Consider the following 22395-nt stretch of genomic DNA (forward strand, 5'->3'; position numbering starts at 1 on the left):
TTCAGCTAGATGGAGAGAAACTTCTCAATGCCCACAAGGCCAGACAGATGATACGAATGAGAAAAGGGTGCTGGGTGTGGCAACAGGGAGTGGTGGGGACCGTGGCTAACTGGAGAGCACAGCCTCATCTGGCCACACATCTCTGGAGGGCAGGTGCTGGGAATTCAGTTGTGAAGCCAGACCTGCAGAGTTTCTGGAAGACACCAGAAATGCAGATTTTTATGGGAAAAAATTTCTGTTTCTGTTATAATTGTTGGCAACCTTGTGCTTTTAAAAAACACAATGAGGTCAAAACAAAATGGATCTTTGAGCCAGGCCATAGCTGGCCTGAGGTTTCCCATCTTTGACAACTATCGTGAATTTTCAGGTCTGTGGGGATCAGGTCTGAAGTCCCTCTCTGTGGCGTATGGGGCTTGCCTGGCTTTCTGAGTTAATACCGTAGACCTGCCCCACCTCCAGTTGCTCTCATGAACATCATACTGTACAAAGGAACAAAGGAACCTTACTGCAGCATTCAGCAAGTAGCAGGCTGTGTTTAACCACTTCCCATGTCTTAATGCGGTCGGTCCTCCACGAGGCAGGCACTAGTGTTATCGCCACTGTTCACATGGGGAAACTGAGGCACAGGGCAGCAACCACACCTGCTGCAGGTCATCCAGCCTGCTAGTCAAGGGCTGAGGATTGAACTCAAGTCATCTGGCTTCAGAACTCTTACTCTCAACCACTGCCTCGGTGGAAGAAAATAAGTTTGTGGCCTATTTTCCTTAGAGCTGAGCTTTAAATGTGCGTTATGTGAGGGAAAATTCCTTCCAGCAATTACCATGAAGTCCAAGGCGACCTGGCCTATTTGGCAATTTGAACTTCTCCAATACAATTGATCACAGATATTCCTCCGTGAAGGTGGAAGGTTGGCATGTGAAGCCTAAGTGCCTGCTGATTAACAGTCTTGGGTGACGGCAGCGCTGGCTCCCTGATGGCCTCCGGGGGCCATGAAGCACCCCTTGGGCAGATGTGAGGCCTCAGCCAGAGGTTGGGCATCAGCGACTTGGTGAGCTGGGGGCACATGGGGCAGGCGGTCCAAGAAGTACCCTCCACCACCTGCTTTCTCCCAGCTGCTGATGTCCATGCCAACGTCTGCTCCTCTTGGAACTCTGTCCGTTAGCCTCTTTAACGCATCAGGTTAACCCCCCAATTTGTATGTGACAAGACTGTGACAAGAGACTTCAATTAATCAGTGCTTAATGAGGCCCTGTTACCGCAGCGCCCAGTGTCCTGGAGTGGGGAGAGGTGAGGCGGAAACTGGGAAGCGCTGCACCATTTATTTGCTCCAGTGCTGATTATCACTCTCATTCATGTGACAATAACTGGGTGAGGTAATGATGCCAGCCACTGCACACTGAGCACCCACCCTGTGCCAGGTGCCGAGCTGGCTCTGAGGGCATGAAGCCAGACAAGGGCTGGCTCCTGTTCTCACGGCCCCCAAAGTCTGGTAGGGGAGACAGGTGAACAGGTGGACCATAGATCATGGTAATGGGAAGGAAGAGACTGAACTGAGCCGCAAACAAAGTGCTACGGGCTAGGGGCATGAGGGAAGGCAAGCCAGGTGGGCTTCCAGGAAGAGGCAGCATTTAAGTTGGGAAGTGGAGGGGATGAATAGACTCAACAAGGTGGCATGAGCCCAAAGGCTTTCTAGCCTGACCTCAAGATCACATCAGCTGCTTTTGCTGATTCTGAGTTCCCTCATTTCTTTCCATGTTTCTTACAAAACATCTTCTTGTTTCTAGGCAACAAGTTTTTAAAATTTTTTGTTTTTTGTTTTTTTTTGCTTTTAAAATTAATTAATTTTGTGCATGTGGGGAGAAAGATACCTAATCTTACCTTCCCAAGATATATAAGAAGGTACTTATTTGACAGGATGGCTATGGGAGGCACAGGAGGGAAATATGGTTTTATCAGGTGGTCTGAATTTGGGGGTCATGGAGAACTACCCCTAGCCTGCAGGCACAGCAGGGGCAATGAGAAGAGGGTACACACAGAAGGCCCAGGCTGGAGCACACAGCGCCCGAAGGTGTCAATATGGTCATGGGAGCCCCTTCTCAGAGATGCCCAGAAAAGCCTGCTTTGAACCTGAGACCACTCATAGGTAACTGGTGTAGGGGCCAGTAGCTGACATTGTCGCTTCACCCAGAAGTTATTCTTAGGGACGGCCCAGGCGTCCGTGTGCTCACCATGACAGATCAACCCAGCATTCCCCTGGTGAGTCTGACTCCCCTCTGTGAACAGCAGCAACGGCCTTTAGCTGAGCACTTGCACATGAAGACACTGTGCTGAGGGCTGGATGAGAACTTCCATTAGATCCTCACCATGACCCACTAGGAGGAAGCATAAACTGAGTGGCAGAGGGCACTAGACCTGACCCGGGTCACACAGCACGTCACTTTCAGAGCTGGGAGTTGACATCACACACCCACTTCACCCCGTGCAGCACGGACATGCCACTCACCTCTGTTAACATCACAAGGCCCAGAAAATAGGAGATAACAGACAAGGCTAGGATGAGCAGCTCCCGCCGGTAACCCCTTCGGAAGACCTTGGGGTACATGTCCACTACAGCAGTCACCAGGCTTTCCACGCACACAAACTGGATGGGGAGACATGATGATGTGAAACTCAAGGAAAAGGCCGCTCCTGGTGGCCCAGGTAATCCTTCATTCCCACACCCACTCATGCTGACGAGGGGCCTGAGGATAACGGTAATCCCAGCGCTAGCAGAGCTCCAGCCATGCCCATTTAACAGAAGAGGAAGCTGAGGCTCAGAGGTAGGGAGTGACCTGCCCAGGATCATTCAGCAAGGATGTGGCAGTCAGGACTCGAGCTGGGGTCTCCAGACTCCAAATCTAGTTCTCCTCCTTCTCCCGCATGCTGCCTGTCACATGCCTACAGTTCTGCAGTCAGCAACTTAGTTGAGAGCAGCCCCTGGTCTTGAGGTAAGGCTGGCGTTTCTGTGGCTGTAGTGGGAGTTAGGTGCTCTGCTGGTGGCAGGCTCTGCTCAATCTCTGTGGTCTCTGGGTTTGGGATGCTTCCCTGCCCTTTCTTTCTGACAGGCGAGGCCCCTCTGCAGGGTGGAGGGCAATCAGAGGTGAGCCAACTTCCAGCTCTTTATCTCCGCTGAGTGTCTTTGGGCCCCAGCCAAATGGTGCAGGCATCAATGGCCGAGTTTGAGCCACTAAGCATCTGTATCCTGTGTGCTGAGCACAGGGCCAGGTACAGGGTATCTGCCCAGTTCCTACACACCCCTTAACACACAGCTTGAATATCCTGACACCAACTACCCCCTTCCTTGGTTCTCATGGCACTGGGGGCAGATATGCATGAGCCTTTTCCTGATCACTCGTCCCCCATTCAGGACAGCCCGTCCCTCTCCTCTGTGCCCTGAGCACACCCCTCACCCTGGGGGCCCTTGCCTACTTAAATCTGTCTCCTTACAAGCAGGTGGAATCCTTGAGGGCAGGGGCCACATCATTGTCATCTGCCTATTTCCTGTGACTAGCTCAGGGCCCTTGGCACAGAGGAGGGAGAGGCTCATGAAATGTTCGCTAAGCTCTTACTAACAGTAGTGATAACAGCAAGCACATCATACCTGCTATGTGCCAGGCTCTGTTCTAGGCAGTTAGCACACATTAATTCATGTAGTCTCTACATAGTCTGTACTATTATTATCCCCATTTTGTAAATGAGGACACAAAAGCACAGAGGAGAGAGAATGCAATTTACCCAAGGTCACACAGGCAGTAAGTAGCAAAGCCTGGATTGAATGAGGCGACTCTGCTCCAGAGCTGGGCTTTACCCGCCATGCTGCCCTGCCTTGAGGGAGGGAGGAGAAGGAGTCAAGGGTTCTTTTGCCAGTCACCTTGTTGGGAAGCTCCCCTTCCCTGGAGCCATCTCTCAGCTCCATATCCTTTCCGATTCACCTCTACCTTTTCAGGAAAGGTGTTTCAATATTCCTTGTGCAGACAAAGGGAGTGAGGCACAGAGAGGCGAGGTGACTAGCTCGAGGCACGTGGGTGGCAAGTCGTGGGGCTGGGACTCAAACCCACCCTTTCCTGGCGACAACACCCAGACTGTGGCCTCGCAGCTGCTCCTCCTCAGCAGCAAGGGCTGGCTCTACCCATCCTTTCTCCAGGTCCCAGGGAAGGGGATGGGATGCAAGGGAGGCTGTTTATCCAGGACGGAAACTGATGAGACACCTGCAGTGTGTAGGCCAAGAGGCAGGCAGGCCCGGGCGCATGTCTGAACAAGTTACTCAGTATCTCTGAACCTCGGTTTCTTCTATAAAATGGAGGCAATGAAAGGAGCCCCCAGCCCATGTGGTCATTGTGACAATGAACTGAGAATGTATCCCAGGCACACTGCAAGGGCAGCAGGCGTGGGGGTAGGCAGAGTGGCCGCCACCCTCTGTACCACTCCTCGGGCCCCCAGGGCTCACAGAGCCTAGGCCCCAGCCCCACCTTCCTCTGCCAGGCAGGCCTAGCCTGTCACATATAAGCTGCCAATTCCACCAATCCTTCTGAGGCCTCTGTCTGCAACAGCAACAATAAGGGAAGATTATCAGCAAAAACACCCGGTGATTCAGCTTAGCAGCTTCTGGGAAACCGTTCATGGAAAGAAATTGGACTCTGCTGGCTTGACAGACACACTGGCCATAGGGTTTGGGTGCCAAGTGACTTGGCTGGCACAAGGTCATGGATGAGGGCAGTACCCTCAGAGGCTGGGCTGGGTGTGTCTCCCCACTTCACCTGGGAGCCCAGGGGGTCTGACCGCTTTGCCTGCAGAGCCCCTGGCGCAGCCCAGCGCACTCGGTTTCCCTTTGTTGTGTGGGTGAATGATTAGCTCCAGGTCTACCCTTTTGCTAGAGAAGCAGGCTGCCAAGCAGAGGGAGGTCAGCAAGGGGCCTCTAGGGAGGGCTGAGCATGGAGGCAGGCGGGCAGTGGAGGGGCAGAGCTGGTGGTGGCATCCAGGACAGAGATGGAGGGAGGAGGAGGAGGTGTTTTTCTATGTGTCCGTGTCCTCAGAAATTGGGTGGAGGGTGAAAGGAAGATGGTGGGCAGGGCCCTGATGCCAGGGTCAGGTGGCAGTGGCTGGGCCTGGGGAGCCACTCCTAAGGGTGGCGTCTGGTCTCCTGGCCCAGGGTCCCCCTCCCTCCTGGGCTCCCCCTCCCTGTGGCTCCTTACCTGGCTGTCCAGGCCCAGGAAGATGAGCATCATGAAGAACAAGGTGGCCCACAGCGGGGACAGAGGCATCATGGTGACCGCCTTGGGGTAGGCAATAAAGGCCAGGCCGGGGCCTGGAGCAAGGGAGAGAGAGAAAGCCACTGGGTGGAGCCCTGTCCCTCATACCATTGATATTTGAATCCAGCATTTACTGAGTGCCTCCTCTGTGCCAGGCACTGTGTCTGCCTCTCACTCAAATCACTTCAGTTTCCCAGCCACCCCATGCAGCTGGTGCCCATTTTGGAGATGAGCAAGTTGAGGGAGAAAGAGGTAAACAAGGGCCTTGGAAGGGCCAGGATTCAAGTCTAGGTTGAGCTGACCCATGGACCTTCCTCCAGACAGGTCTCTACTGTTTTCAAGGGGCACGGTGCAGTTTCTTAAAATGCAGATTCTCAGGCCCGCCCAGCGATTCTGCCTCAGTCTGCCCAGGGGAGGCAAGGACCAGGCACCCAGTGGTTGTGGTGTAGGTAGGTTGGGTCCAGCCTGGAGAAATGCTCTTCCATCCTGGCAGCCTCTTCCTTTGCTTTCCACTCTCATTTCCAGGTCCACACTCCCTTGTTTCAGCTGCTCCACATAGAGGGGTGGGCTACCATGTCCTCGGGATGAGCTTTAGAAATGTCAGCACAGATACTTGAGAGTCAAGCCCTGCAGCACAGTGGTCAAGAGCACAGGCTCAGTAGCCAGGTGGCCTGGGCTCAAATCTGTTTTCTTAGCTAAGAAATAAAGTCCTACCTAAAAAAACTGGTTTTGAGAATTCAGTGAGATGACACAATATGTGAAAAGCACTGAAGCAGCTAAATGTTAAATAGACATTAACTCTATTTTTAACTTTAAAGATCAGCTTCATTAAGGTATAATTTATATACAATAGTTCAATGAAGTTTTAAAAAGTGTATACACCCAGATAACCCCCATGACAATAAAGCCAAGGCAATCAGGCTACAGAACACTGCCATTGTCTCCTTGGGTTCCTCTGTTGTCTCTTCGCCTCTGTTCCTCACCTTCACTTTGGGCAATCATCAATGCGATTTTTTTCCTTCCTTGGATGAGTTTTGCCTATTCTACCTAAAAGTGGGTCATCTGGCAATCCTACGTTTAACATTCTAAGAAATTCCAAACTGATTTCCAAAGTACCTATGCCATTTTACAGTCCTATCAGCAATGCTTAAAATTTGCAGTGGCTCCACTTCCTTGCCAACACTTGATATTGTCAGTCTCTCAAGATGTGTCACTACAGTGGGAGTGAGGTGTTATATCAGTTTTCATTTGCATGTCCCTGATAGCTAATGACGTTAAGTATCTTCACGTTTATCGTCTCTTCATATGTCTTCTTTTGTGAAGTGACGGCTTGAGTCTTTTGTCCATTTTTTTCATTAGGTTGTTTCCTTTTTATTGGATTGTGAGTTCTTGATATGTTTAGGATGTAAATCCTTGATCAGAGGAGTATTACAAATACTTTCTCCCAGTCTGTGGCTTGCCTTTTCATTTTCTTAACGATGTCTTGTGAAGAGAAGAAGAACAGAAAACCAAACACCACATGTTCTCACTCATAAGTGGTTGTTGAACAATGAGAACACATGGACACAGGGAGGGGAACATTACACACCAGGGCCTTTTGTGGGGTGGGAGAGCTAGGGGAGGGATAGCAGGGGTGGGGGAATTGGGGGGGATACCATTAGGAGAAATACCTAATGTAGATGATAGGGGGATGGATGCAGTAAACCACCATGGCACGTGTATACCTATGTAACAATCCTGCATGATCTGCACATAAACCCCAGAACTTAAAGTATAATAATTAAAAAAAATATATTCTTCAAGAAAAAAATATGGCATGTCTCATGTGAAAAAAACCTTTCCAATTGTTTGCTGCTAGCATGTAAAGAAATACAATAGATTTTACTGATTGCATTTTGTCCTGTGACCTCACTTAGTTCACTTAATATTTTGTAGGTTCCTTAGGAGTTTTAACTTGGTCAATACATTTATCAAGAAAATTTTTATTTTTCCTTTTAATTATTTTTTTTTAATTGCCTTATTGCACTCTCTAGGTATAGAGGCAGAGACAGCACACATCCTTGCTTTGTTTCTGATTTTAGGGGAACATGTTCAATATTTAATAACTGATAAATTAATATTGACATGACACCATTAATTAAGCCACAGGTCTTCTACATATTCTGCCAGTTTTTCTCCTTTTGTCCTTTTCTTCTGTCCAGCATTTAATTCAGAACTCCATACTGCGTTTGGTGGCTGTATCTCTTTAGTCTTCTCTAGTCACTGGCAGTCCCTTGGTCTTGTTTTGGTCTTTTCTAAACTCAACATTTTTGATGAGTTGTGGTCATTGTTTTGCAGAATGTCTCTTGATGGGGGTTCATCTGATGTTTCCTCATGATTATGCTGAAGTTATGGATCTTTTGGCTAGAAAACCACAGCAGTGATGTTATGTTCTTCCCAGTGTATTATGTCAGGCGGTACATGTCAATCAATATTACTGCTGATGTTTACCTTGATTACTAAAAGTTAACGTTAAACTGTTGTCTGCTAGGTTTCTCCACTTTAACATAACTCTTTCTCTTTGTAATTGTTAACTCTCTTAGAGGAAGAAATATTTTGAGATTATGAAAATATCCTGTTTCTACTCCAACTTTTACCTACTGATTTTAGCATCCGTTGGTGCATCCTGCCTACAACCATGATTACAATGGTGTTTGCCTAATGGTGATTTGGTATTTCCCTCATTTCTTCTTTATTTATTAATTAGAATTCTTCTCCAAGGAATGGTTGTCCTTTCACACCATTTGTTTATTTATTCAATTATTTATATATGTCAGTATGGACTCCTGGGTAATTTATTCTATGGGTTACAATCCAATTCTGTCATTATTTATTTTGCTGTTCAAGTTATTTCAGTTTAAATCATTGGGAGTTCCCTCAGATGATTTCCATGGCGTTTGTACATGTCTCCATCCTTTTTTTCTGAACACTTCTTTATTTTTCACACCACAAAAAATATTCTAGCTTCATCTTGTCTTGCCCCAGCCCTGAAATCAACTGCTTTGCCAAGGAGCCCTGTTTTTTTTTTTTTTGTTTGTTTTTTTTTTCAAATTGAAGAATGGTGTTTAGGAATGGTGTTCAGAAACCAAGATCTGGGCCCTAGGNGCGTTTGTACATGTCTCCATCCTTTTTTTCTGAACACTTCTTTATTTTTCACACCACAAAAAATATTCTAGCTTCATCTTGTCTTGCCCCAGCCCGTTTCTTACTTGCCAGACAAAGGAGCCCTGTTTTTTTTTTTTTTGTTTGTTTGTTTTTTCAAATTGAAGAATGGTGTTTAGGAATGGTGTTCAGAAACCAAGATCTGGGCCCTAGGTGTGCTCATAACTATGGAGGATTATTGCTTGTAGGCCATCTCAGCACACAAAGATAAAAAATATATGTGTATTTATGCATGCATACACACATGTGTATTTCTACATCTAACTGTACATAGATGAAAATCATGAGTTTTCATATACTGATACTTCCAATTCCAATAAAAGACATTCTTGCATCTTCTCTTTTCTTATTTATAACTTCTTTCTCAGTGAAAAATATGACTATCTAAAAAATATTTGCCTATTTGTTCAATCCTAATAGATACACTTACAAGTTGCAGAACTGCTAGCCCCTAGCCCTGTACTAACAGGAACACAGGACAGCTATTTTTATGATTAGCTTTACAATATCCAGTCAAGATACTGTTTCTCAAAGTTCCATAGGTTAGTTTTTCCTTCCCCATTCCCTTCAGCCTGGTGACGTTTTTCATTTGTAGTATAGTTAGGTTCATTTGTTACTGTTTGTATTCCATTTGGGATTCCACCACAAAAAGACTGTTTATTCTGAGCAGTATGTGAAACATTACCAAAAATCAGAGCTAATAAAAAAAAAGATATACGCAGAGAAGCACTGGTTCCTTCTCATCCCTCCTTCATTCTCATTCCTCCCTTCTTTCCACCCCTTTTCCAACCACCCCTGAAGGTAACCATTCTTTGTTTCTAGTTAATCCTTTTTTTGTATTTCTTTGCGCAGATGAATAGACATATTTTCTCATATACCCTTCTTTTTTCAAATAATGGGTAGGATACTATAGATATCTGCTTTTAAAAAAATTTATACACATACATCATTTCAAAAAGTACTCCTCAATTTTTATTTTCTTGATTATTTTATATTGTAAATGGGTGGTAAATTCTGTTAAAGGCTTTTTCAGCATCAAGGGAGCTAACCTTACGTTTTTTTTTTTTAAGTTAGATCTATTCACAAGATGCATTATATTAATGGATTTCAATTTCTTGAAATACTTTGATGCTTGTTTTATGGAATAGGATATGGTCTATCTTGTTGAATGTTCCATGTTCACTAGAAAAGAATTGTGCTCTGCAGTTACTGAGTACACTGTTTGATAAATGTCAATTAAGTCAATGTGGTCAATAGTATTGTTCAGATCTCTATGTCTTTGTTGACATTTCACATAGTTGCTCTATCATTAGTCAGAGAGGGGTATAAAAATCTCCAACTACGCTTGTGGATTTGGCTATTTTCCCCTCTAGTTCTATTAGTTTTAGCTCCCTACATAACAAATCTCTGCTTTCGGGTAGAAACGCAGTAGGTCTGTTATGTCTTCTCAACGAATTGCCCCTTTTATCACTATGAGGTGTTCCTCTTTATCTCTGCTAATACTCTTTGACTTGAAGTTTACTTTGTCCAGTACTAATGTATTCAAGCCAGTTTTCTTATGTTTATTGCTTGAATGGTATATCTTTTCCTATTCTTTTATACTTTGTGTCTTTAAAGTGTGTCTCTTTTAGAGATTTTATGGTTGGGTCTTATTAAAAAAAATCTGGTCTGATAATCTCCGTCCTTTAACTGATGTATCTGGTTTCATTCAAATTTAATATAAACATTAGTATGGTTGGGTTTAAATCTACTATTTTGTATTTGTTTTTTGTTTTTGTTTGCTTATTTTGCTTAGTTTTACTCTGTGGCACTTTTCCTGTATTCTTTTGGGTTAATCAATATTTTTGATTTTCAATTTTGTTTCATCTATTAGCTTTTTAGCTCTACCTCTTTTTATTATTTTTCTCTAAGCAACTGGGCCAAGACTATATGTCATAACTTATTAAAGTTAATAACATATCAGTTTGCCCTTCCACCACACATCTGACACTTCCTACTTCTGATTATTATTCTGACATTTTCTGCCCTAAAACAGACCTCAGGACCTAACCATATCAATAATTACAAAATACAAATGGGTCACATATTTCAGTTAAGAGATTAACACTGATTAAAGAAGTAAGACCCAACTATAAGCTGTGTAAAATCCCTCCCCTAGAAGAGAGCATCCTGAGTGTAAGAGCATCAGAGAGACAGACTGCAGGACATGCAGGGAAGGTCAGCAAATCTCAGGCACTAGGCTTAGAACAGAACAAAATCTGAGCCCCGCAAGAAGTACATTCTGTCTCTCTGGCTCAGTCTCCAAGGTGTTCTGGGACTCCCACTGAGTGTTCTGGCATCTAATTAAGTATTTTCCAAAAAGCATGCCTCGGGAAGTGAGCCCAGGTTCTTCTGAGAAAGGTGAGGTGACCACATATTTAGCTGTAACTTGTATTTTCTCCAGTTGGCAGACTCCTAAAGAGGGTCGTGGTATGATCCATACCCCCAACGAGGGGCACAGAGCAGGCTTTCCTGCTTGACACCAACAGCAACACAAGAAAGTGAGGTAGAAGAGACTGGATCCAGGATGCACTGATTATTGACCACATGCTCTCGGGTGAACCACTCATCTTTCTGAGCTACAAGATCCTTGTCTGTAATAGGCACTGTGAAAGCTAGGACCGCTGTGTGAACAGCGCCTGCTGGAGTTGTGCAGGGCACAGTCTGCACGGCCATGAGTGGAGGCCCTGGTAAAACCTACATTGCAGAGGTGCCAGGAGCATTTCATGAGGTAGTATATGAAACACAACTATCCTAGGGCCTGGCAAGTGGTACAGAGAAAGTCAATTCCAGTGCATCAATTCAATGGAATGCCACACAACCTTTAAAACTCATGATAGTGATCTATTTTTACTGAGGGGTAAGCTGCTCATGCTTTATTATAAATGAAAGAACTCAGCCTACATAACACTAAGGATATCTGATCCAGTTTTGATCACCATGCTTTTAGCTACATATGTATGAAAAAGCCTAGCAGGATAACACCAAGGTGTTGCATTGGATTTGATTTTTTTTCTTCTGTATTTCTCTATTTTTCCAAAATGAGTATTCTTTCCATTTGAAATAAGAAAAAGTCCAAAATGTAATTTTAGTTGGCTTCTTTTCTTCCTGTTACTCCTCTCTGGGACTCCGCTCCAAAATGGAAGCAATGATAAAGCAAGAAACAACAGTGCAGTAGATACCCTGTCCCACACAACACTGTGAGGGAGTTCTGGGGCGTGTGCGTTACAGAGGAGGACATGGATTCTCACAGAGAGCAACGCTACCATTGAGAAGGTAATGATCCCTCCTCGCAGGACTGCCTGTGGTTGAAAGTGAGGAAGATGCAGGGGTGTTCTGTAAGGGGCTAGGTGCTCTGGCCACAGTGGGACGGAGTGGCAAGTAAATGAGTTTGATAGCCAGATGGTCGGGATTAAGTTCCAGCTCTTTTGCTTCCAGCCTGTGTGTCCTTAGTTGAGTGATCTCACGTCCCTGAGCCTCAGTTTCCTCATCTGTAAAATGGCGGTAGCAAAAATGCCACTTCAGAGGGTTGAGCTGAGCATCGTAAGAGATGATGTATGCTACGGTTCCTGTCCAGTGAGTAGGTGCCCAGCTATTGAGAGCTTTGATGACTCATATCCTCTGGTCTAGCCTGGAACCCCGATTTCAGCAGAGACCCCTGCATCTCTGATACACATGACCAAGAGCAAGGTGTACTCTGAGCAGTCACAGAGCAGAGCTCACTGATCAGCTGCCTCCTTTGACATCCGCACACCCTGGCCTGGCCCATCTTGGTGGGTCGGGTCAGAGGGGTGCTCCCCTGACTGTATACGCCAAGCCTAAATAGCCACACCCTGGACCAGGGCTGGAGAGGGAGGTGAGTCAGTTGTCACAATGAGTGGGGGCAGGACTGGCCTTGAGTAGATGGAGGCCAGGGAAGCCAGATGCCCTGTGATGCTCTTAAAAAGGACATGCTTGTAGGCAGAAAACCTATTTACACTTATCTGAGGTTAGACTCCGTTTGTCATGTAAACATAAACTATGTACTTTTTCATATGCACTTAATTTTCTGGAAATTCAAACTCCATGTAAATCAAGGAAAGAGTTTTTCACCATTTTGCACAATCACTCCAACAATAATAACCCTGCTCCTGGTGGGTTTGCTACGAATACATGTCAATCTATACTTAAGGCTGCCACACTCACGGTGATTCTATGTCTAGAACAGGGAAAGGGAGGGAGGGAGAGGTGCTCTCCAAGCAAAGGGGAAGCATGTGCAAAGGCCCTGCAGGAAGACAGGGGAGTTAAATTGCAGAAGTGAAACAGACCGTTGTGGTGGGGTGGAGCGAGCGTGGGGGAATGAGGTGGCGGTGAGGCTGCTGAGACCACAGGACCTGGGCAGTGCAGGGCCCTGTAGTCATGCTGAGTCTAGCGCTATGAGAGGCTCAGAAAGGCTTTTCATCAGAGAAGACATGTTCAGATTTGCATTTTGAAAATAAAAAACAAAAAAACAAAAAAAAAACACAACCCACTGCAGGGTAGAGCATGGAATGGAAGGGATAATAACAGAGGCAGACAGTCCAGTGAAAGGGTTCCTGAGCCATCCAAGTGGGCGGTGATGGTGGCCCAGGGTTGTTGGGAGACAGTGGAGCTTGGGAGAAATGGATGAAGTGGGCGACAGCATCTATACAACTTGGGGATGCCTTGGATTTGGAAGGGAGGAGGTGTCGAGGCTTTCCTCCTAGGTAATCGCAGGGTCCTGGATTGTGGATGAACGGTGGGGCCCCTTTCTGAGGCCTGAATCCAGGAGATGCGTCAGCCAAGGAGGAAGTTTGCATTTCCATGATGACCATCACTCCTGGCCTCCCTCGCCACCTTTTCCATCCCCACCTTTGGCAAACTTACCTGACTCTGCCACCTCAGCAATGGGTACCCCCTGCTCATACGCCATAAAACCCAGGACTGAGAAGATGGCAAACCCAGCCACGAAGCTGGTACCGCTGTTCAGGCAACAGAGCATGATGCAGTCCCTGTGGGGAAGCAGTGAGAGGCACACGGGTCAGAGCGGGCAGAGCCGGTGCATGGCTCCAGCATTCTGCACCTGAGCACCACGGCTCTCCTGTGGCATAGGCAGGGAAGTGCAGGCACAGCCAGCTCCATTTTCCTGATGGAGCACTCGTGGTTCAGAGAGGTTTGGTGGCTGGCCCATGGTCACACGGCTTCTCCTGAATTTCTAGAAGATAAGGTAGGTTGCGAACCAGGAGCATGGAGCCCATGTGGGATGGGAGGCTGGCTCAGGGGAAAATACAGAACTAGTGTGAAAATACAGGTAGTCCAAGACATACCGATACTCCTCCAAGTCCCTGGTAGGAGAGAAAGCTTGGGAAAGGATTCCTGGGAGCTCAAAGCAAGGTGGGCAGGAGAAGCCTCCGTAGGAGAAATGGGAGCTTCTCAGCCACGGGAGCAGCCATGGGCCTTGCACCTGAAACTCTGGCAGCCTTGCGGGGCATGGGGAGAGGCTTTTTGGTGACATTCATCCTGGCCAAGCTGTTTACTGGAGCAGCGTCTGCCAGACCTCAGTCTGTCTCTGCTCTGCTGCTGTGACGGAGTATCCCCTTCCAGGTTGAATCCTTGCATGGAGAGGTTTATCAGAGCAGTGACTGTCCCCTGCTCTTGGGAGGGACTCACCAGCTAGGAAGCACCAACATTAAGTCATGACCCAGGAGAAATCAGACTAGAAACAATGGAGCTTTGTCAAGACGAAGAAGATGGTAACCTCAAGTCCTGGCCCATTCTGCCTCAGGCCTGGCATCCTAAGATCACCAAGTCAGGAAGTTAGCCTCTTAGAATTAACTATCTGTGTCAATGCCCCATTTCATAGGGGAGAAGCCATCCGGTGGCCTTGTCCAACCTCCTGCCAGAGGCATGACTAGCCTTCACGGCACCCCTGCGGGTGGCCAGCTGACCTCTGCTTGCACACCCAGGCGCGAGGAGCTGGCCACTTTTCCCAGTGGTGCTTTTCCCTTGTTGGACAGCACTTACTGCTTAGAGTGCTGAGAACCTTCTCATATTGTATTCACCCTAACTTGTTCTCTCAGATAAGGTTAGCTTTACCCTCCAAAACAGCTTGGAGTTCCTTCAGGCTTAGGAGATCTGAAGATAATGGCCCTATAGCCCCTTGAGTTTTTGTTCTCAGTTAAACATTCCAGTTCCCTTACCAATTCCTTATTGTTCTTGAAATCTGTAATACACTCCAGCTTATCCAGTCCCTCCTCAATTGTCACATCCAGAACTGTCTCAACAACACAGCAGGACTCTCACCTCCTCTTCTCCTGACATCATACTTTTTATAATGCAACCAAAGGTTACATTAATGTTGTTCGTAGCTATAACACCCTGTTGCCTTGCAATTACCCTAGGAATCAAGGGCATAGTAGAGAGCATTGAACTGGTGGTCAAGGGCCTTGGGTTCCAATTCCTCCTGCAATATTTTTTCTTCAAACCTGATCTCACTGGTTATACAACAAGGTGCTTGACTAACAGAATCTCTTGGCCTTGTGATAGATCAAATCATTTTTCAGTGAGAAATCACTCTCAAAACCTTCTCCTTGGGATGGAGTATATTTCCCTACCCCTACTGACTTTGAGCTTAGCCACATGATTTGCTTTGGACAACAGGATGTTAGCAGATGTGACACAAACAGAGGCTTGAGATGTGCTTGCATGATTGAATGTGTCCTATATCATTTCTGTGATTTTTCATGAGAACTTCCCCAGGGGGAGCTGCTATCCCTTCAGCCTGGACCAGAGAATGTACACACGTGGAGCTGACTTGAGCCTGGCTTGGACCCTGGAGCCAAACCCAGGGTCCTTCAACCCACAGCCTGCAGGAGAGTCTCTCCAGCTGACCAGCAGACTTGTGAGCAATATAAGCAATCACTTGCTGTGGTCAGCCCCTGTGTGCTGGGGTTGTTTGTTACACAGCAGTATTGTGGCCATGGATAACTGATACAGGTCCCTTTAAATAACTCATCTGGCACTGTGAATGCTGGCTGGGCTGGTATAACTGGGGACTTTATCTGCAAGTCTGATTTACCTCTGCTTAAAAAGAAATTCAGCTACGCCCAGGTAAGGGCAGAGTTGTTCCTAAGGTTGGGATACATCTGCTCCTGGTGTCTGTTTCCTGAAGTCTGAGGCAAAATGGCCCTGACTTACCAGACCATGGACATTGGATGACACAGGGGAGGAAAGCCTTTTGTCTACATCCTCTGCATTCTAGAATTCTCCCATGTGATGCTTTCAGGACCTGCAATGTGCCAGCCCTGGGCTAGGTTTCACTGAATTCTGAGGCTGAGGGAGGGGAGTCACATAGATCAAAACCCATGCTTTTGCTAGGAGCTAAACAAAATGATGCACCCTAAGAATTAAGATGAACAAATCCTGACTTTAAAGAATTGTCTCTGGGCATCCACAGGTGTTGAAAAACAAATGTCCCTTGTTAAAAAATTCCCATCTTCCTGCAGAGGCCTCCTGAGTGACCTCCTCACACTAGGGAGAGACAGAAGGAGAGACGGAGAAGCTCTTTAGGGACCCGTCCCTCCTCCCCTCCAGCCCTCAGAACACCCACCCCTTCAAGCAGACAAAGCTTAGTGGTGTCTTTGGAAGTGAGGATTTTCCCTGCTTGGCTTGCTCCATTTCCATCCCTCTAATTCCTTCCCCAGCTCCCATGTCTAGGTAAAAAGCTTATGTAACAGTGCTTTGAAGTTGGCAGGAGCTGAGCTGGGCTTTTAAGACCTCCAGAAGCTATTATGCTGTCAGGAGAGAGGGTACTAATTTACTCCATCGGAGTTGAGAAGACCCACTTGCAGAACAATCTGGAAAAGGAAATAAAATTAACCTTTTGATTTTGCATTGCCACCTAGGGGATTTGCTTTCTTCTGCTGATGGGAGAGTGGAATAAAACCCTGCCTGCTGGAGGGGGAAGCAGCAGGGACCCATGGCTGACAGCACACATCATCCACGCACCCAGTGGGGAATGAAGCTGCCACTGCCCCAAGACACAGGCTGGAGACGAGGCAGTTTTGGCCAAACCCTCCTCAACTCCAGTAGTTGAGAAAGAGCTGACTATCCCTGGTAGTGAGGAATAGGGGTGCAGGAGCCAGGAAGCCTCAGGTGAAAAGCCACGCTCCATCCCTGGCAGTGTGAACAGGTGCAAGGGACTCGAGCTCCACGGGCTGCTGTCTCCTTGCTTGTGTGGTGGGGTGGTTTCATTCTGACTTCCCTGCATATAAGCTAGCACTAAACTAAGTACAAGGGATGCAGCAGAGAACAAGAACATCCAGCTCACGTCCTCATGGTGCTGACAGCCTAGCTGGAGGGGACAGTGACCAAGTGATCTCTCAAGGGCCCAGCACAGATGTCCCCATGCTGACCGTAAGCCACCGATGAGGTGATACTGTACATAGACAGTAGCCCTCTCCGGTATCCCAAAGGGTCAGACTTGGCCCAGCCCGGAAGCCTGCATGTGCTGTTCTTATCTGGGTGCCTCTCCCTGTCCATGGTTAACATTTTGCATTATGGCTGAGAAAGTGCTTCACCTCTTATCCCCTACACCCACATCCTCCACAAAACCTGGATGCCTTCTTCTGGACAGCCTGCTCTGACTGTCCGTCTCTAGCATCTCGTCATCATCCAGTCACCCAAATACCTGTCACCCAAAGACCTCTAGGAGCAGAACTCATGGCAGCCTGATGGCACGTGATTCTGGATTCTACAACTGGATTCTACCACAGTTTCTCTTCTCAGCATGTCGGACCTGCCCACGTTAACTTCCCCATTGCCTTGATTTCCCCAAGTTACAAACTCTACAGGCTGCGCCACTGCTGTCTGTATCTCCCATGGCACCGATTCCAGGGCCTTGCACTTAGTAGACACACAGCAAACAATGGTGACTCAACAAGTGAGTTCATAACGTGACCGCTAAGCTAGCTCTCAGAAAGCATGTAGCAGGGAGGCCAGGATGCCCACTGAGAGACCCCGGTCAGAGTCCAGGTACTGCTTCACTTTCCCTGTCTTGAAGATGGGGTGATGTGGAGGACGTTATCACTGATGAAAGTTCTTTCAAATGCACGGTGCCACTTGAGCCACATGATGACCCAGTGATGTGATGGCTAGCTCCAAGTTCCCATCCCATGGGGTATGACATGACCTGCTCACCTACCCTCACCTATGCTGAACAGGACCTGGGAAAAACACTCTCAATATTTTAAGAGTGTGTTGCTTGTTTTTCCACTGGTATCTTAGTGTTTTTCCTATAGATGTGTTTGTATTCTTTATATATTGTGGATACAAACCCCTTGAGTATCGTATGTTGTTGGAATGCTTGTTAGTCTTACAGAAAATTTTCGTATTTTATTTAGAAATAAAATAATGTAGATATTTGCATTAACAATTTTTTAAATTATAAAAGCAGTATGTACTCAGAGTTAAACAAAAGAAACTAAACAAAACAAACCCATTTAAGCTGTACAGAAGGTAGAAGTGAGAAAAGCCCATCTCCCCACCTGACTTTCCAGTCTCACGTTATAGAGGTGGCTACTTGGAATAGTTTTCTGTGTTTCTTTCCAGGAATTTAGAATGTCTCCATTCTGTCACTTAGCGGGCCAATCTGTCACTGAGTTCTTTTGTGATTTAATTATTTTTGATGTTTTCTACCTCTTTTCCCATTCTGAAATCAGTATTTCATTCCTACTTATAATGGTTTCCTTTCAAAAAATATTTAACTCTTTAATCAATCTGACACTTATTATGGTGGAAAAATATGAGAATCTAATTTGATTATTTCCCCCAAGTACTTATCCTATTTCAGAACCATTTGTTTAAAAACACCTTCCTTTCTCCTCTACTGTGATAAAGGACCGCTGCACTATCATTATTCCATGGTCTTATCCCTGCTTAAGGAGCTCTTAGACTCTAAGGAAGAGGTGCACTGCCCATCTACCATGAAATATTAACTTATTGTGTACCAGGTACCGAGTTCAGGGATGCAGAGACCCCAGTAGGCAGAAACCCTAACAGACCGACCACCATCCTAAACCAGCACTTCCCCTGCGCACTGCTGGGTGACCTTGGGCAGGTCCCCTGCCCTCCACGGGTCTCAGCCTTGCTGTAGAAGTCAAGCTGCAGGTGTGAGAAGCCAGGCAGCCAAGGGTCAGACAGCCTGGGGCTCACCTCCCCACCTGAACCCCCTCCCAGCCCTGGTGCAGCCACTACATGAGGCAAGAGAGACGCGTTAGGCTGAGGGGCAAGGTGGGGCACTGGCCCCAGGCAGGGCAGAAGAGGACCCTACAGACAAGTACAAAGGGGCAGGAAGCAGGTTTCTAAAGAGCAGGCAGGAGAACAAGGTCCTTGGTGTATGTATTAGTTCTGTGACTCGGGCAAGCCTCTTATCCATTCTGGGACACTTCTTTACCGTACGAGGCGGCACTGGGGCCTGAATGAGATGCCAGTGGCAGCAGGGAATTGGCTCTGCAGCCTGGAAGGGAGTCTGATTGCATTTGTTATACTCCTAGCTCCATGGTGGCCCACTCTTTGACCCTTGGGTAGTGGGAGGCCAACAAACAACCTATCTGTCTCCTCCTGGGGCCCTGCAAGGTGGGGTAGACAAACATAAACTAACCTGGCAGGTTGGAGGGCTCTCAGGGCTTGGTGGAGTGCTGGCAGGGCCCAGGGAAATGCTCACCTGTAGCAGTTGTTGTTATAATTGTTATAACTTCCCAGAGCGGTCAGACAGCCCAGGCAAATGGCATAGGAGAAAAAGATCTGCGTTCCAGCATCTACCCAGACCTGTAGGAAGGCACAAAGATGTTGGCAGAAACAGAAGTCAGATGTGTGGTGAGAGGGTGGCCCTGGCCTCTGAAATCTCCCACCCACACTCTACCCTTCAGAAAAACTCCACAAGGGATAATTAAACTTCCTAACCTACCCAAGATCCCTTTTGGAGGAGTTCTATTCTTGGGGACACTTGATCAAGTGTTAAGTGTCCTCAACTAGTTATGGAATTTGCCAGAGGTTATGAATTATAGCTCATGGAATAGCAAGAACTTGGATGCTTAGGAGCCCAGCCTCAGCTGTGTGACCCTGGACAAGTTTCTTAACCTCTCTGAGCCTTAGTTTCCTTATCAGCAAAGTTGGGAAGGAACTTCCCTGTCAGGACTCTTGCAAGGATTCATGCAATAAGGAGTGTGAGCCCCTGGGATCTGGTGCCTGTTTGGAAGGTAAGTCATGTTTAAGGTAAAACGAATGCTTCCTTCTCCTTGTGATTAAGGCTACCAGGAGAAAAGTATCATAAGATTCTGTCCAGAGTGATACAATTGCATAGCTGACCTCAGCATAAAAGGTGGCAGGGAGGGGAGGAGTGAGGGAGGCTCGCTACGTCCTTCTCCCTTTCAGAACAGATTCCCCCCTCTAGGCTTCCTATGTGGTACACAAGATAACTACTTTTCTTAGTCCCCGAGCTCCCTTTTGACAAAAACTGCTGTGGACAGCATGACACACACAACAAAAATGACAGTGGCTTCTCTAACACTTTCCCCCAGGCTCACTTTGAGCCCAGCCCCTAGAAGTTACCAAGGAAAATCCAGAGCTCAAATCCAAATGCAGCTGATGAGTTTCATGCTTGGGTATCAAATGCCATGTAGAGAACAGGGCTGGCACTAAATATAAAAAACAGGGAACACTTGCTGACCTCTCAATATCAAGGCACCATGCATTACTGCCCTTCATGCATTACTGAATATTCACAGTAATAAACCCAGCTGGGCATGGTGGCTCATGCCTGTAATTCCAGCACTTTGGGAGGCCAAGGTGAGTGGATCACCTGAGGTCAGGAGGTCGAGACCAGCCTGGGCAACACGATGAAATGCTGTCTCTACTAAAAATAAAAAAATTAGCCAGGTGTGGTGAAGCACGCCTGTAATCCCAGCTACATGGAAGGCTGAGGCACAAGAATTGCTTGAACTGGGAGGCAGAGGTTGGGGTGAGCTGAGATCACACCACTGCACTCAAGCCTGGGCGAGAGGGCAAGACTCTCTCTCAAAAAAAAAAAAAAAAAAAAAAAAAAAAAAAAAAAAGGAAAAAAAAAAAAAACTCTCCCAAAAAAAAAAAAAAAAAAAAAAAAAAAAAAATTCCCCAGCAACCCTATGTGATAGGTGCTGTTATTATGCCCCTTTTATAGTTGAGGAGACTGGGGAGCAGAGAGGTTGAATAACGTGCCCAAGACCACAAAAGTGGGAAGTGGCAGATTCAAGTCCATGGAGGTCTGCCTCTAAAGATGTATGCTTCATCAGGCCCAGGATTTCTGACTTGGAATCAGCCTCAGAAGGCCTCTGGTGAAACCTCTCACTCAACACAGGACTCTCTTCTGAGTACTTCTGACAGAGTAGTCTCTGCTTGCTTACTACCCGTGACAGGGAGTTCACTACCTCCTGACACAGACACTTTCTTCTCCAGAGAGCTCTGATTACTAGAACATTTCTTAAGATGAGACCAACTCTCTCTTCCTGTGTTCCTCATTCTGGGCTCACCCAGACCGCATCCCTCTCTTCCATGTGGTAGCACTTTAAAGATTCAAAGAAAACACTCGTGTCCACTGGACCCCAGAATTCTTTCCTTTCCAGGCAAAGTATTTGTATTTTCTCCCGCTTCAGAATTTGATTACATGGTACAAGTCATTCTATTGTGGATCTACTCAACTGTGTTGTCATTCAACAAATTGCCTATTAAAATGAAAGCTCATAATGCTGCCTCTGAACCTGAGAAATAAGTGTATTTTTTCGCCTCTAGCAATAGGTTCACTGGGGTTAGGGACTTGGAGCTCTGTGAGGAACTTAGGGAGAACTCTTTCATGAAGTGCAGGGGCCGGGAGAGGCAGGTAGTGCCAGCAGACCAGAGTGCACTGAGACGGGGTAGGAGAAAATGGAAAGATTTGGAAATACAGGAAAAAACTCAAGACATTTTGCTGAGAATGGGAGGTATGAGATAGGCTGGTAATAAAAGTATAAATAGAATCTGGGGAGGGTTCTTGGAAATGGTAGAAGCTTAAGGATGCTTAAATGTTGGTAGGAAGGGTCCAGTGGAGAAAAAAGTGTTAAAGCCTTGAGAAGAAGTGGTTGTATTTTTAATTCCTCTGGCTTTGCCTCAGTTTCCCCAATTGCTTCCTCAGTAGATTGCCTCTTCTGCTTAGTAAGGCCAGTGAACCACATGCGTAAGCAAAAAGCAGTGCAGCTGCTGACCCAGGAAACGGGAGGCCAAATCCCAGTGGCAACTCCCAGAGCTACACAGCGCCCGACCAGACACTGGGCCTCTAGTCTATCACACTTGTTAATGTGTGGACAGTGGAGGAGGGACAGAGTGAGCAAGGCCCTCAGACTTTTGGGTGAGCCGACTCCCCAATCCTGACTGAATCCTATCACTCAGTGGAAAGCAGCCTCTCCCCGTAACATGGTAAATAAGCGCTCAATGAGTTAGAAAACACCAAAGAAAGCTTTCAACCCACAAGCCCCAAAGATATGTCCCCCAGATCAATGATTTTCACTTGCAAGTAATTTGTTTTTGTTTCAATTTGTTCTTTGAGCACATCAATACTGAAAGGGATATCTGCTATTTTTGCCTACTAGGCATCCATCTTTCGTTTTTGGGTAACACCACCTCAATTTTACTTTGGAAAGCTACCTCTTCCCTGCCCAGAGGTAGATTCAGGGTTGGTCACATGACCCAGCCCTGGCCAGTCTAAGTATTTCTCTTGGCTACAGTGACTGGTTCATGGATGAGCATATGATGCAAGCCAAGTCAAGTCAGTGGGACACTGTTTTTGTTTTTGCTGGGGATG

General features: G+C 46.7%; 1 protein-coding gene across 1 annotated transcript in view; it reads right to left on the bottom strand.

Annotated features, from left to right (window-relative positions):
• The window catches only part of SLC6A11 (solute carrier family 6 member 11), a 116627-nt gene that overhangs the window by 8727 nt on the left and 85505 nt on the right, over positions 1-22395 (bottom strand). Inside the window, exons 7-10 of the mRNA XM_017501477.2 lie at positions 19249-19352; positions 13413-13537; positions 5232-5344; positions 2504-2641 (exon numbers count right to left, since the gene is read on the bottom strand). Of these exons, the coding sequence (XP_017356966.1) occupies positions 2504-2641; positions 5232-5344; positions 13413-13537; positions 19249-19352 (480 nt within the window). The remainder of the gene's footprint in view (positions 1-2503; positions 2642-5231; positions 5345-13412; positions 13538-19248; positions 19353-22395) is intronic.

The sequence above is a fragment of the Cebus imitator genome, unplaced genomic scaffold (genome assembly GCF_001604975.1).
Source record: "Cebus imitator isolate Cc_AM_T3 unplaced genomic scaffold, Cebus_imitator-1.0 Scaffold281, whole genome shotgun sequence".
Lineage (NCBI taxonomy): Eukaryota > Metazoa > Chordata > Mammalia > Primates > Cebidae > Cebus > Cebus imitator.